This window comes from Palaemon carinicauda, chromosome 6 (assembly GCF_036898095.1).
Source record: "Palaemon carinicauda isolate YSFRI2023 chromosome 6, ASM3689809v2, whole genome shotgun sequence".
In the NCBI taxonomy this organism is placed as follows: domain Eukaryota; kingdom Metazoa; phylum Arthropoda; class Malacostraca; order Decapoda; family Palaemonidae; genus Palaemon; species Palaemon carinicauda.
Genome location: NC_090730.1, coordinates 138,119,988 through 138,134,987, shown reverse-complemented (window position 1 = coordinate 138,134,987; position 15,000 = coordinate 138,119,988). Strand labels below are relative to the sequence as shown.

Below are 15,000 nucleotides of genomic sequence, written 5' to 3'. Positions count from 1 at the left end.
TATATATATATATATATATATATATATATAAAATAAGATGGCTTGTGGGCACAAAATAATTTTATGTACAGACGCTCTCTCTCTCTCTCTCTCTCTCTCTCTCTCTCTCTCTCTCTCTCTCTCTCTCTCTCTCTCTCTCTCTCTCTCTCTCTCACATACTGTACACACACATACATACATACATACATACATATATATATACATATATGTGTGTGTGTGTGTGTACAGTATGTGAGAGAGAGAGAGAGAGAGAGAGAGAGAGAGAGAGAGAGAGAGAGAGAGAGAGAGAGCGTGTCTGTACATAAAACGTGTTTATGTGTCCACAAGCCATCTTATTTTTTTTTTACTTACAAGATTGTGACAGGACTCATGCTATATGGTGGAGACGTCGGACATCTCCCATTGGTTACCCTTTCTCCTACTAATACACTCGAATATATATATCACTACTCACTAAATCCCGTCCGGAATTCTCCGGGTTGGGTCCTGCATCTGATATCGCCATTCTCTCCAGAGACTCCTATCCAATGCCATCTGTGCCAGCTGCTGAAATGTCTCACCTCCATTTGCTTTCTTGAAGGTGTTCACCCATGTATCTCTTGGTCGTCCTCTCGGTCTATTTCCGGCCACTTGACCATGAAGCACTATCTTTGGCCATCTGTCCTGTTCCATCCTCTGTACATGCCCAAACCATCTCCTCTGAATATCTTCCACTCTAATCAGAATTGTGTCCTCAACACCAGCCATTTCTCTCACTCTCTCGTTCGTAATTCTGTCCTCCCATCTTACACCACAGATTCTTCTCAGACATTTTATTTCAAAGGCTAATAACTTTTTCTCCTCTCTCTTCTTCAGTATCCAGCATTCAGCACCGTATATCACTGTGGGGAATACTATTGCTCTTAATAGCCTAATTTTCAACTTAATGGATATATTTCTATCTTTCCAGATTCTTCTTAGCCTTCCAAATGATTTCTGGCCACTTGAGATTCGGTCTTGAATTGCTCTTTCCATCTTTCCATCTGCTGTGAAAAACACACCCAAATATTTAAACTCATTGACTTGTTCCACTTCTCCCTCTGATAGCTGTATTTCTAAGGCCTCTCTCTGGCGTCCAATTTTCATACTTTTGGTTTTCTCTCTATTTATCACTAATTCATACCTACTGCACTGCTCCTCCACCATTCTCAACACTCTCTGAAGTTCCTCCTTAGTTTCTGCTAAAAGCACTATGTCATCTGCATACCTCATATTAGATATTTTTGTCCCTCCTATATCTATGCCACCCTCATAATCTCCAAGTGCCATTCTCATTACCCATTCCAAGTATAGGTTGAAGAGGTGTGGTGATAGTGGGCAACCCTGTATAACCCCACCAGTGGTTATGTGTGTGTGTGTGTGTGTGTGTGTGTGTGTGACACTAAGTCGTATTGTGAGTACATATCTCTTTGAATTAAATCTATATAATTAGTATATTTCTGGACGACAATTTCAAGTAAAGACGGAACGAAACCCTGACTATAAAGAAAGGCAGGAAGGCCTTTGAACTTTGAACTTTCTAGTACTCCATGATCTCCATCCCATCACGGTCTCTTAACAATACTTGGCATCCTAATAACAAATATGCTACTGATGCCGAGTACCTGAAGGAACTTATCTTTGTATTCTAACAAATTAAAAAAAAAAAATTACAGACGGAAAATTTACTGATCAATTGATTCCTTTTTTTTTTTCAACAATCTCGGATCGCGATAACAAGTGAAGTCTACAAACGCCGGCCACCAGGCAGGTGGCTTAGAAACTGCTCTGAACGTAGACATACATGACTGGCAATTTTGCAAGGTTACAGCTTTGCATGGGTTAACCAACCGAATATATTTCTCGCCGAGTAATAAAATGAATCGACGGACATAAAGTGTCCGCACAATCTTTCTGCAAACAGCAGGCAGTCCAGGCTATATCGAACTTTCACTCCTAATATGTTTCCCGTTGCCTTTTGGCTTATGAAATCTATCCTTGCATGTTCGGTCGATTTATTCTGGAAACATTGAAGAACGTTATCCGTGAACGAAAGAATGAACGTTCAGTACCAACATGATTTTTACGGTTACCTTACAGCAGTAGAGCTGAACTGAACTTGGCTTAACAGCTTTCAATTCAGTCGACAAAATATATATCATCTACATCTCCTACGCCTATTGACGCAAAGGACCTAGGTTAGATTTCGCCAGTCATCTCTATCTTGAGCTTTCAATTCAATACTTCTCCATTCATCATCTCCTACTTCGCGCTTCATAGTCCTCAGCCATGTAGGCCTGTGTCTTCCAACTCTTCTGCTGCCTTGTGGAGCCCGGCTGAACATTTGGGGAACTACTAGTAATTATATATACATATAGAATTTAATTTTCACCTGTATTCAGTTGGATAAGAATGAAAAATGACAGAATAAATAGATTGAGTGAGTTTTACTTTCGTTCCAAACAATTATATAAAAAATCAAGAAGTTTAGACATTAATACTTTTTACTTTGCAGATTTTTCTGTTTATTTATACAAAACTTAAATTGTTACCTGCTGTTTATGAGAATTGAAAATATCTCAACTCACTGGTCTTCGCGATCACATAATTCCATTCTAATTAATTTGAAATTTTTTTTGGAAGCAATCCAATTGATGTGAGAATATATTCATAAGAAATTTCCTTCAAGAACATAATAACTATTTATTAAAAGGAACACTCAAAACGAGCATAATGTCCCAACTGGAACCTCTTCTGGAACGAGTTACGGCCTGCCTTAGCTAAAGAGCCCGTGGCTTGCACCTTCTGTGCAAGTCGCTCTACTGCTTGGTTCCGGACCGGAACACTTAAAATACTTTAACACAAGACAGAATTTGCCGTCCACAAATAAAAAGTAACTTTTGCTTTAAATCCAGCCCAAAATCCATCCAGACTTACAATTACCCCGAACAAGCAAAAAGTACTTTGCAGGGAAAGAGATAATCCTAAATAGACCAACATAAGCAACAACTAAAACTATTGTACAACGGATACTCGAGGAACTATTTGGTTAACTTTCAACAGAAGCTTAGTACTTAGTACTTGGAAGTAACAACTCATATTGTTCTCTATATATGCAATATCCATATATACCATTGATCTTTATATATGTAATATCCATATATACCATTGATCTTTATATATGTAATATCCATATATACCATTGATCTTTTATAAATGGAATATTCATATATACCACTCAATTTTTTATATATGCAAGCTTCATATAAACCACTAAATTTTTATAAATGCAATATTCACACATACCAAACAATTTTTATAAATGCAATATTCATATACAAGTATACCACTCGATTTTTATATATGCAATATTCATATATACCACTCAATTTTTATATATGCAATATTCATATATACCACTCAATTTTCATAAATTCAATATTCATATACGCCTCTTAATTTTTATATATGCAATATTCATATATACCACATTTTTTATTTATGCAATATTCATATATACCACTCAAATGCTTTCTCTAGAATGATATCCTTATGAAAGCAAAGTGTTTATGATGGTAACCATAAGAAATGCCACAGAATTCAAACAAACGGAGAAATAAGACTCATTCTAATAAAAGAAATCCCTTTGGGTCGTCGACGTTTCTTTCAAGAGTAAACAATGGAGACAGCTCGAGCATATAAGTTTTGAAAGTTTAATAAAGGTTCGTTCTTATGGAGAGTTGGTTTTCTTCCGTTTTTAAAATAAATATTTATAAAAAGGCATAAACTTCACATCTGTTTCCTAAACAATCATAATTGTATTAAACTGAAGAGAAATTTTGGTTATTTTTCCTAAAAAACTAAAATGTTGGAATAACAAACAATGTAAAAACACAGGTCTTTTTATACAACAGTATGTTAGTGTGTCAATTTCCAGACTTAGCTTGCAACAATTATAGTCTCGTAAAATCTCTCTCTCTCTCTCTCTCTCTCTCTCTCTCTCTCTCTCTCTCTCTCTCTCTCTCTCTCCTAGTGCATCAACCCCGTCAAGCAACTAGCCGTTCTCCTCGCAAAAACTAACCCGATTCAACTTTCCGAGTAAATCTGAAGCATACTCCACAAAAGCAACGTTTTCTTTGTGCATCACTCAGGTGTTCAAACCCTTTCTTGAATTATGCTCGACAAACAATTCAAACAATAACACATCTAATATCTGAGAAAATTACTGAAAATCATTACATAAAAAGGAATAACTATAATAACCGTACTGTATACCAATTTATTTCTTTTAACCTTTATCGTACTAAAAGTCTCGCACCATCTTCGATAACGGGTTTAGTTATGCAAGAACAGATAAGTAAATGTTGTGTGTCAGTGAGACTTTCGAGGTCATCGAATGATACTTTGGTCTTCTACTATTATCTCGCGGGTTATTGATCTGCTGCTCCATAAGTGTGAATGAATTAAAGAAGATTCACGTGTTTTCATTGGGGGGAATGTAAACCATTTTTTATCATATCAAGAACTCATTACTCATATCATGTTATCACAATCATTGTTTAAATATACCCAATTAATTTCTTTCTTTTTTTTTCGTTATATAAATGATAAAATATCTATAAAAGAATCATGAAACTGCAAATATACAAAAAAATAACGGTACTTACCATTAGGTCAAAAGTTTGACCTGGTGAAAACTGCTTCTTGGTATAGACCTGGCCAGTCTTAGGATGGATCTTGAAGCGGCCTTTGCCCCGACCTGTCTTGATGCTGTAGTCGAGGTCACCGTTCATGCCTGTGTCAGCATCTCTCGCGAACACCTTTTCAGGAGGTCATGTTAAGAAAAACTATAAGTACGCGAACACTGAGGGAATCTTCAGTTAATACCTAAAGATATACATAGATGGCAGCACATGCCTAACTCTACCATATAATGAACGAACTGCAAGACTGGATAATCTACTGGGATAAAGAATTAAACAGATAAGGCGTCTGATACTTACAAGTGAATATATAGGAATAAGCCAAAAACTGTACAGTATAGAACTGGTTTAACATAATCAAAGGACAGTACTTCAAATTTCATTACTTATGAAAGGTTTAGTCCATAAATCAGATCTTAATTAATGACCTTTCAATCATTTATGCAATAAGTAAATTAGAATATAAGAACAAGGCTAAATGCTAATAGTTATAAGTAGAAAAATAACATACATCATGCATTACATTGCAGAGTATCATTACCAAGTTACTTGTGTCGTTAGTAAGAAGTTTTCTGAATTAGTGGCGACGAATCTCAAAATGCTTTTTATTAAAACCTTTTTGTATTCAGGTGAAAAATAAAAAAAAAATAATATTTTAAGAAATCCAACCAATCATACCTCAGTATGCAATCTCTCTCTCTCTCTCTCTCTCTCTCTCTCTCTCTCTCTCTCTCTCTCTCTCTCTCTCTCTCTCTCTCTCTCTCTCATTTTTTACCTATCATTAACTGATCCATTAAGGCCCTTCTTCACTTCTATTTACCCACTGTCGATTCCATTTTCAATGGCAAGGAAGCGATTTAGCAAACCAAACACCTCCATGTCAAAGTCAATTCTCATCTACGTTTTTCATGCAATTCTTTCTCTGTTCTGTAGTGACCAGCTCTCACACTGACACGGCCAAACTAAGCGAACATCTCTCTCTCTCTCTCTCTCTCTCTCTCTCTCTCTCTCTCTCTCTCTCTCTCTCTCTCTCTCTCTCTCTCTTCCATCAGGACTCAACAACCACTGAAAGGTTAATCTGATACATAATCTCTCTGTCAAACAAAGAAGCTACAGTTAAATAATACACATGATAATTATTGATATCTAAACAATATTAATATTGCACAAGACACATTAACCTAATTCATTCCATTAACAGCTAATGCCTGGATCAAAGAGGAGGATTCTCGTTTCAGGAAAGCAAACATCAATCATACTATTACAACATATAAATGAAAATTTCAACAATAATAACAAACTTAAAGGGTAAAAAACACAATCGTTTAACACGCACAAACAATTCGGGCATTGCATCACAAACGTAAATAAACGTAATATACGAAATTTTTAAGAAAACTAAGGGAATTATGGTCGGGATTAAAAAACCTTCAGATCAATATATTATTTATCATCAACCAAAGGCTTTGGGAGAATTAAGGAGATAATGCAATTAACATTGCTTAGTGGGGAGTTGCAATCAGGCATGCAAGATACAGGGGGGGGAGAGAGAGAGAGAGAGAGAGAGAGAGAGAGAGAGAGAGAGAGAGAGAGAGAGAGAGAGAAATTACCTCAGTTTTAGTAGAAGAGGAAGTTATCGAACTAATGGCAAATCAAATGAGAATTCTAGAAAGTGACTGAGCGGGATTGTACGTGAGACTAATACTAATCTAAAAAAATGCCAAGGACTGTTTCCAAATTGAGAGAGAGAGAGAGAGAGAGAGAGAGAGAGAGAGAGAGAGAGAGAGAGAGAGAGAGAGAGAGAGAGAGAGAGAGAGAAGCATCGATACTAGAATGAAAGAGCTTAGCAACCAGCTAGCGCCAGCAAGACGAGAGAAAACCGAAGCAATCGCTTGCATGCCTCATTCTATAGCAAAAGTTTCTATTGCAGATGCCAGCTATTTTCGTAGCAAATGAGGGAAAGAGAAGAGGGGGTGACGGCTCCAGAAAAGGCTTTTTATTTTCTCAACGAAAGGGAAGGAAATGATGGCTTACATTCCTGGAAACAGAAATAGTGAGAATTTTTCATGCAAAACGGATAAACATTCGAAGGATTCCAATATAAATAGACATTTATTCCTGAGTAATATTTTGAGCTTTTAATCATATCAATTCACAATTCATTCTGTGCAAAATAAATTTGAAACTGCTCGGATTACCACAAACACATCCATTCTCACAAACTCTTTGGATTGTTTTCAGACAAAAGCATTTTGAGACTATGGTCATCCAAATTATTGCAGAAAATTTCTTTCACTCAAAAAGTTATGGTGAAACCGTGACATAGAATTTAAAAGGTGTGAGCTGTATCTAACAAAAAAATCCTTGGAAGCTGTTATTCATGAACAAAATTCTACATTACACTCTGTTACCTTCTAATACAAGTCACTTCCCTAGTTGAAGGGTGTAATATGAACCGAATACTTTTCATACCCAAGATACATCAATCAAAAAGACTAGGAAGCCAGTTTTCTATATGAAAAACATACACCAGCAAAAACATACAAATAAAAAAAAAAAAAGTGTTTCAACATCCCTCCACGTCAACACTTACATCAGACCACTGAAAATCCTAATAATAAGAAAAAACGGCATAAAAATGTTGAATCTACAGCCTACTAAAAAAAGATTCACGGGCATATGCACGCAATTTGGACAAACCATTACTCATCTTGTTCCTCCACTTTCAAATGAAACACAATCATGACATGCAAATGTAGATAAAAGCCTCGTAAATCAATGCGTGATTGCAATTTTTAGCAACCTTTGCTTCTCCCGACGTAGGTGCGTTCCAAGGCCCGAAAATGCCCATCGTGCACATGAACTTGAAAGCCTCCCCTTTGCTAAAGCACTTACAACTCTTAGGTAAAATTGGGAAGGGGGTGATGATGAGCTCTGGAATTTATCGAGGTGAAATCTCTGATGGGAAGATACATGCCGGAATTTTGGAGGTGAAATCTCTGATGGGAAGTATACATTCCAGGATTTTGGTGGTGAAATCTCTGATAGGAAGAAACATTCCGGAATTTTGTTGGTGAAATCTCTGATGGGAGCATACATTACAGGATTTGGGAGGTGAAATCTCTGATGAGAAGATACATTCCGGAATTTTGGAGGTGAAATCTCTGTTGGGAAGTATACATTCCAGGATTTTGGAGGTGAAATCTCTAATAGGAAGAAACATTCCGGAATTTTGTTGGTGAAATCTCTGATGGGAGCATACATTACAGGATTTGGGAGGTGAAATCTCTGATGAGAGGATACATTCCGGAATTTTGGAGGTGAAATCTCTGATGGGCAGTATACATTCCAGGATTCTGGAGGTGAAATCTCTGATAGGAAGAAACATTCCGGAATTTTGGAGGGAAAATCTCTGATGGGAAGATACATTCTGTAATTTAGGATGTGGAATCTCTGATGGAAAGCAAACATACCGGAATTTTGGAAGTGAAATCTCTTATAGGAATCATGCAATCAGAAATTTTACAGGAGAAATCTCTTATGGTAATCATACATACCAGAACTTTGGAGGTGAAATCTCTGATGGGAAACACACATGCTAGAATTTTGGAGGTTAAATATCTGATGGGAAGCAAACATTCCGGAATTTTGGAGGTGAAATCTCTGATGGGAAGATACATTCCGGAATTTTGGTGGTGAAATCTCTGATGGGAAGATACATTCCGGAGTTTTGGGGGTGAAATCTATGATTGGAAGATACATTCCGGAATTTTGGAGGTGAAATCTCTGATGGGAAGATACATTCCGGAATTTTGGTGGTGAAATCTCTGATGGGAAGATACATTCCGGAGTTTTGGGGGTGAAATCTATGATTGGAAGATACATTCCGGAATTTTGGAGGTGAAATCTCTGATATTAAGCATACATTCGCGAATCTTGGAAGTAAAATCTCTTATATGAAGCATACATTCCTGAAATTTTATAGGTAAAATCTCTGATGAGAAGCATACATTTCAGAATTTTGGAGGTGAAATTAATGATGGGAAGCATTCCCTACACAATTTTGGGGGTGAAATTTCCGAAAGATACATTCCAGAATTTTGATGGTGAAATCTCTGATGGGAAGCACACATTCGGGAGTTTGGGAGGTAAAATTTCTGAGGGAAAGCATACAGTAGGGAATTTTGAAAGGTGAAATCTTTGATGGAAAGCACACATTCCTGAATTTGGGACGTGAAATTTTAGATGGAAAGCACACATTCCTGAATTTTGGAGGTGAAATCTTTGATGGAAAGCACACATTCCTGAATTTGGGACGTGAAATTTTAGATGGAAAGCACACATTCCTGAATTTTGGAGGTGAAATTTCTTATGGGAAGATACATTATGGAATTTTGAAAATGAAATTTCTGAAGGAATATGATTTCTGCCAATTGTAGAGTTGAAAAGTCTAAGGGAAAGATATATAATAAGAATTCATAGAGATTAGTAGTAGGACGTGCCTACAATATATAAAGTTTTAGGTCTTATAGAAACACACAGAGGCCTCTATACAAAATCCAACACAAACAGTAACGAGATTGATGAATATCCAATCTACTGTGTTTATACAGAGACAAATGAACGAGAAATAAATGAATAGTGTACACAGCTACAAAAGAGAGGAGTATTTCATACACATACAGATTGGAAGGGGGAACACGAGCCAAAGAATAAAAGGCCTATTGTTGACTCGTTCAAAGAAAACAATAACATCTGATAATAACTGACTTTCCGTTATCATAGGGAGCAACAATTGGCAATTACAGCTAAAAATTACAGTGTCAAATACACATTTGCCGTCATGCAAAACGCAATGTGCATTTTCAGCCATGCAGATAAAATTCATTTTTTTTCTATTACGGTGAATATGAACATTCCAGCGGTGAAAATTCACAAATGCAAATTCCAACTACATGAAATAAAAGGGCAATAAAAAACGCTCTAAATAAACAAAAGCTCTACGTCATGCCTTGTCTTTTTTTCCTTTAATCCACGGAGTTCAAATACCGACATAATTTTATTCAAAATCCATTAATGCATTTCAAAACAATTCCACATTTTTCAGGACACACATATATGCATTAGAGACAAGTGGTTAAAACGTGTAATACAGACACACGTGGAGAGCAAATGAAATGTAAGTGGAGAAAATATAAAGGATAAAACAAAAGTTGTCAGGAAAAAAAAATAGAGCATGCATCCAAAGAACAAATTTAAGGAACAAAAATAAAAACAAGAATAACTTGAAAATTTCTTGAGGACTAAACCAAAATGAGTTCCCATCCATGCTAACAAGTCAAGGAACAAACTGAGAACAAAGGTTGGCGCTTCCCAATGACAAACCATGACACCAGTACCGACAAACAAAAGCTAAGAGCTTGCAAACATAATGTACTCTTCCAAACCACAAATTCTTTTTCGACGGTTTAAAGCTAGGTAACTGTTCTGATTCCTTTTCTAAGAATGATGTTATATTTTCATGCCCTTGGGTTACAGCATAATGACTATCATAAAGTCAACTGATGCTGACTTTGTGACATCTGAATAAATTAAAATCTATATTCACATGCAAATCCCAATTCACTTTGCCGAAACTCACATTTATTTTCAGGATTTCTATGTAAACCAAGAAAGTATTGAATCATTCGTTTTTTATGATAACAATCTGAATATTCTATAGATGTAGGATTGCACATATTTCTACTTTCAAATGGTTTCGAAAAATCATTCAGTTTTACCTGAAACTCAAGATAGTTCATCAAGCATCACAAGCTTAAAAGGACAAACTACCCAAATGCAGATGCTCCTTCAAAAATCTCTTGTTCCAAAATCTTCTCTTAATACCGTTAACTTCTTTGTTTCAGCTCTCTTATAGCATTGCGATTTTGTCATATCTCTCTATTGTTGAGAACTTTAATAAATATAGTTATTTTCCTTCCTTTTTCTTTCAGAATAAAAAACTGCCTTTCATAATACTTCATCATTCGTATAACATCTACAGCACTCACATAATTCCAAACTATAAAATTTATGCGAAAAAATAATATCTCCGGTATTTGTAAGCCCTACTTCTAAATAAATCAACGGCAGTTACATTGGAAATGTCAAAAAGATTCTTAGTAACAAAATGGCAACAGATAAATTAAAAATAACCTTGGAATTTCAGATTTCGTATTGACCCCGATCATTTAACAGAAACGAGCAACAGGTCTAAATCTAATGAAATTATGTTCGATTTTTAATTAGCCTTATGTTAAGTCTTTCGTATTTTCATCTAATATTTATTAACATGTTGCCCCGAGCGATATCATTTCTAAAACCCGGCAAGATCTTTAAATAGTCTAATAGCAAATGCTCCATACAATTATAGAAATTGCTAATATTTGGAGAACATTAATCAAATTGAAAGTGTTATTTGGAAATACAAAAATTACACCTTTTTACTATGAATAAATTATATTGGGTCAATATGCCTCAATAACAATCTCCTTAGGAGTAGAAATAGGGCATAATAAAGGCTTGTATTTTTATAGTTACTACTCAATACTCTTACCGAAATAACTGATATTTTGAGGGCACTAAATAAATTGAAAACATGCTACTTTGAAATATAAAAATTACGTCTTTATACTGGAATAGATTATATAGGGTCAATACGTGTTAGTAACAAACTTCCTGTGAGCAGAAATATGACTTCAGAGAGGTCTAACTACTCTCCCATTATAGGCAATTCCTTTCTGGAAGGTCCATCACAACGCACAGTTTATTCAGCCGTCAAGGATGCTGGCCAAACATCGAAACGAGAATGCAATCTCGGGGTTTGGTACACCAAAATCCTACCAAAATTAGTTCCGTGAAATAGAGGGATCCAAACACCACTAGTCCTGAATAAATAGAGATCAATATATCTCTCTCTCTCTCTCTCTCTCTCTCTCTCTCTCTCTCTCTCTCTCTCTCTCTCTCTCTCTCTCTCTCTCTCAATATACCACAAATAGTAATTGCATGCCTACTAACCATGATCATTCTAAATACCAAATCCTCATGACATTATGGCAGCAGTCAATTAGTGATAAAAATACTAGTGAATCTGCGTGCTGCTATGACTAGCTATAAAAAGCGACATGTCGTTCTAGCTAGCAGTCTCAAAGCTAGTATTTCACGACCTCATGCCACTCAATATTATACAAAAAGAAAATCCCGTTAAAAAGATATTTCTTCCTAAGAAAATGTTAAAATAGAAAAAAAAAAAACTGAGAGCAATCGGGTACCATTCACGTCTCAGGTAGGCACTCCGTGACGTCACTCAATATATTTTGTTTTCTCATTAGTCTGAGGGGAAGCAAATTTCCCGACAAGCAGGATTAAGACTAGATCAGCAGTTCTTGAAAATAACTTCTACGTCTCTAGAGACGACAAGTCAAGTTAAGAAAGATTGGAAACGTAATAAGGAGGAAGATGCTCTCAAACAAAATCGTACGTGACATATCCAAGTCCCATCGATCCACAACGATATGCTCACAACAATGTTATAAGAGATGTAAACATGCTGGAGTAGAATCTATCTTATGCTCTTAAAAGTGTATATCTGGTGCAGACTCATAATAAAATAACGAAGAAAAAGGGGGGAATAAATAAAAATGAGAAAAGAAAATAACAAAAAGCAATAAAATAAAAAGAGATATCTGGAGAGGTTTCCACTGTGTCGCTTATTCCCCTCTTACCCTGAAGACGAGGTCATCGTGGGGGGTGATCTCTGAGGGGGTGAAGGACACCCATTCCCCCCACGCCCATACCGACTCACCACCATCGTCTTCATCATGATCACCATCCTCCTCCTCCATATCATCGTCCTGTACCATCACCACCACCATCATCATCATCATCATCATATCAAACACCACAGTTACTATCACCACCACCACCATCATATCCCCACCATTTCTATCATCATCAACTTCACCATCATCATGACCATGGCCATTAGAGACATTCATAACATCAAGGAGAGCAAGAGGCGGAAGGGGAAGGGAGGGGGAGGGGAACAGGTGGAGGGGTAGAGGGAGAGTGGGAGATAAAATGCTGTGTATTTACAGAGGTAAAAAACTGTCACATATTCTTTTGAACACATTTAGATGGACACGACATCACTGGACGAGGAATGAAATGGACAACAAGGTGTCGAGCAAGTAACATTGAGCTTTTCATGTTCCATTTTTTTTAATAACATTCAATACATCAATGCTTAATAGACACTGGCAATACTAATATGTATAACTTATATATATATATATATATATATATATATATATATATATATATATATATATATATATATATATATATATATATATATATATATATATATATATATATATATATATATATATATATTTATACATTATATATATATATGTATGTATATATATACATATATATATATATATATATATGTATATATGCATACAAACACACATATATACATATATATATATATATATATATATATATATACACATATACATATATATATATATATATATATATATATATATATATATATATATATATATATGAGAGTGTGTGCATGCATGTGTGTGTGTGTGGACCATGTCCTTCCTCAATCGTAATGACCATCCATCTCTCAATTACAGCAATATGAACATAAATATTCTTCTTTCTCTCTAATAATGAAGTAAGTTTTTAGGTTCAAATTTTAAATACTATTTTGGACACTAATAAATAAATGTTGAATTACAAATGTAAGGCTGCGCCATATGTTTCACCCTTCATATAACACATATACAGATATCATGAAAAATATTGTTAATGTGAGCATACATGTCAATGATAAAAGGAAAAAACACCAATAACAACCATATTAATCATCATCATTATCCTAATAATAATAATAATCACAATAATAATAAGGAGGAAAATAGGCCTTATGACTAAATAGTTTCCAAAGGGTCCTGAGGCTTCTATTCATGGAGGATAAGAGAGTGGGGGTAGGGGACATCTAGAATGATTTCAGTGCCAGGATCAGTAACCACTTCAAGATTCCACTAGAATGACACCACAAAAAGAGTCCTAAATTACGTCAGTCATATTCAGGAAAACAATACAATACAGGTGCTCTGTATTTACAATGTGCTCATTTTAGGGGTTAGGGCAAAAATGTCGGTACTTCGCATACAGTAAAAAAAAATATGTACCTTCGAGGCAGACAATCAAAAATTATTAAAAATAACGAATAAACTATACATGCATTGCATTTGGAAGTAAATCGTTTCTCTGGGGATACTGAAGACTTAAAATGATGCCAAGAAGCTTATTCTGTTGAAATTTTGTCTACAAAATTATATGAAAAACTTTTGGATTCAGAGGAAATAGTACTTACGGCTTCAAAAACATAAGAGAAATATATAAACATAAACCGAAGTTTATACATAACCCATCAATGCGATAACATCATTAACAACAGCAACGCAACAGCATAAGAATAAGAGGCTACAGTGAATACACCCAGCAAAAGGGATTCATCCTTAATTCAGGTCAAAATAGAAGATTACAAATGACTTGTGTCTTTTTTTTTTTATGAAGGGGGCTCCGACCCAAGTTAGAAAATGACTTGTTGGTTTGTGAGTGTAAATGTGTGTATATATGTATGTATGTATGTATGTATGTATGTATATATATATATATATATATATATATATATATATATATATATATACATACATACATATATCTAAATATATATATATGTATATATATACATACATATATATAAATATATATATATATATATATATATATATATATATATATATATATATATATATATATATATATATCATTATGTATCATAAGTTCCCCATCGAACCTTAGTAAGCTGATTGGTTTAAGATTTACCATAGATAATGCAAGGCACGGGCTCTTGCTTTGTAGCAGCCCTTCAGATAACCAATCGAACAAACAAACAAAAGACCTTATCCTTCTTCATATTGCAACTGCATCAAAATACTAGGAACTGGATTCAACAGGATGGGAAAAGGGAGGGAGCGAGGGATGGCCACGGCTGTGCTATGGGAACATCCTTCAGCCACCTCCCCCATCCAATCCACCTACACACCCTCTGGCCCCCCAGGATATCCGCCATTGCTTAATCCTTTCTCTTCTGTCCATGTTGCCGACAACAGACGTTCATTTTGCTTACATTATTTTATATCTTTTTTTT

The 15,000-nt window shown here is 35.3% G+C and overlaps 2 protein-coding genes across 2 annotated transcripts in view; one reads left to right on the top strand and one right to left on the bottom strand.

The window, feature by feature from the left end:
- The window catches only part of LOC137643257 (fat-like cadherin-related tumor suppressor homolog), a 284,094-nt gene that overhangs the window by 63,382 nt on the left and 205,712 nt on the right, over positions 1-15,000 (top strand). The gene's annotated exons all lie outside the window — the stretch shown is intronic.
- LOC137643258 (fat-like cadherin-related tumor suppressor homolog) overlaps positions 1-15,000 on the bottom strand; it is an 84,104-nt gene that overhangs the window by 15,602 nt on the left and 53,502 nt on the right. The window contains exons 4-5 of the mRNA XM_068376099.1: positions 12,485-12,613; positions 4,686-4,838 (exon numbers count right to left, since the gene is read on the bottom strand). Of these exons, the coding sequence (XP_068232200.1) occupies positions 4,686-4,838; positions 12,485-12,613 (282 nt within the window). The remainder of the gene's footprint in view (positions 1-4,685; positions 4,839-12,484; positions 12,614-15,000) is intronic.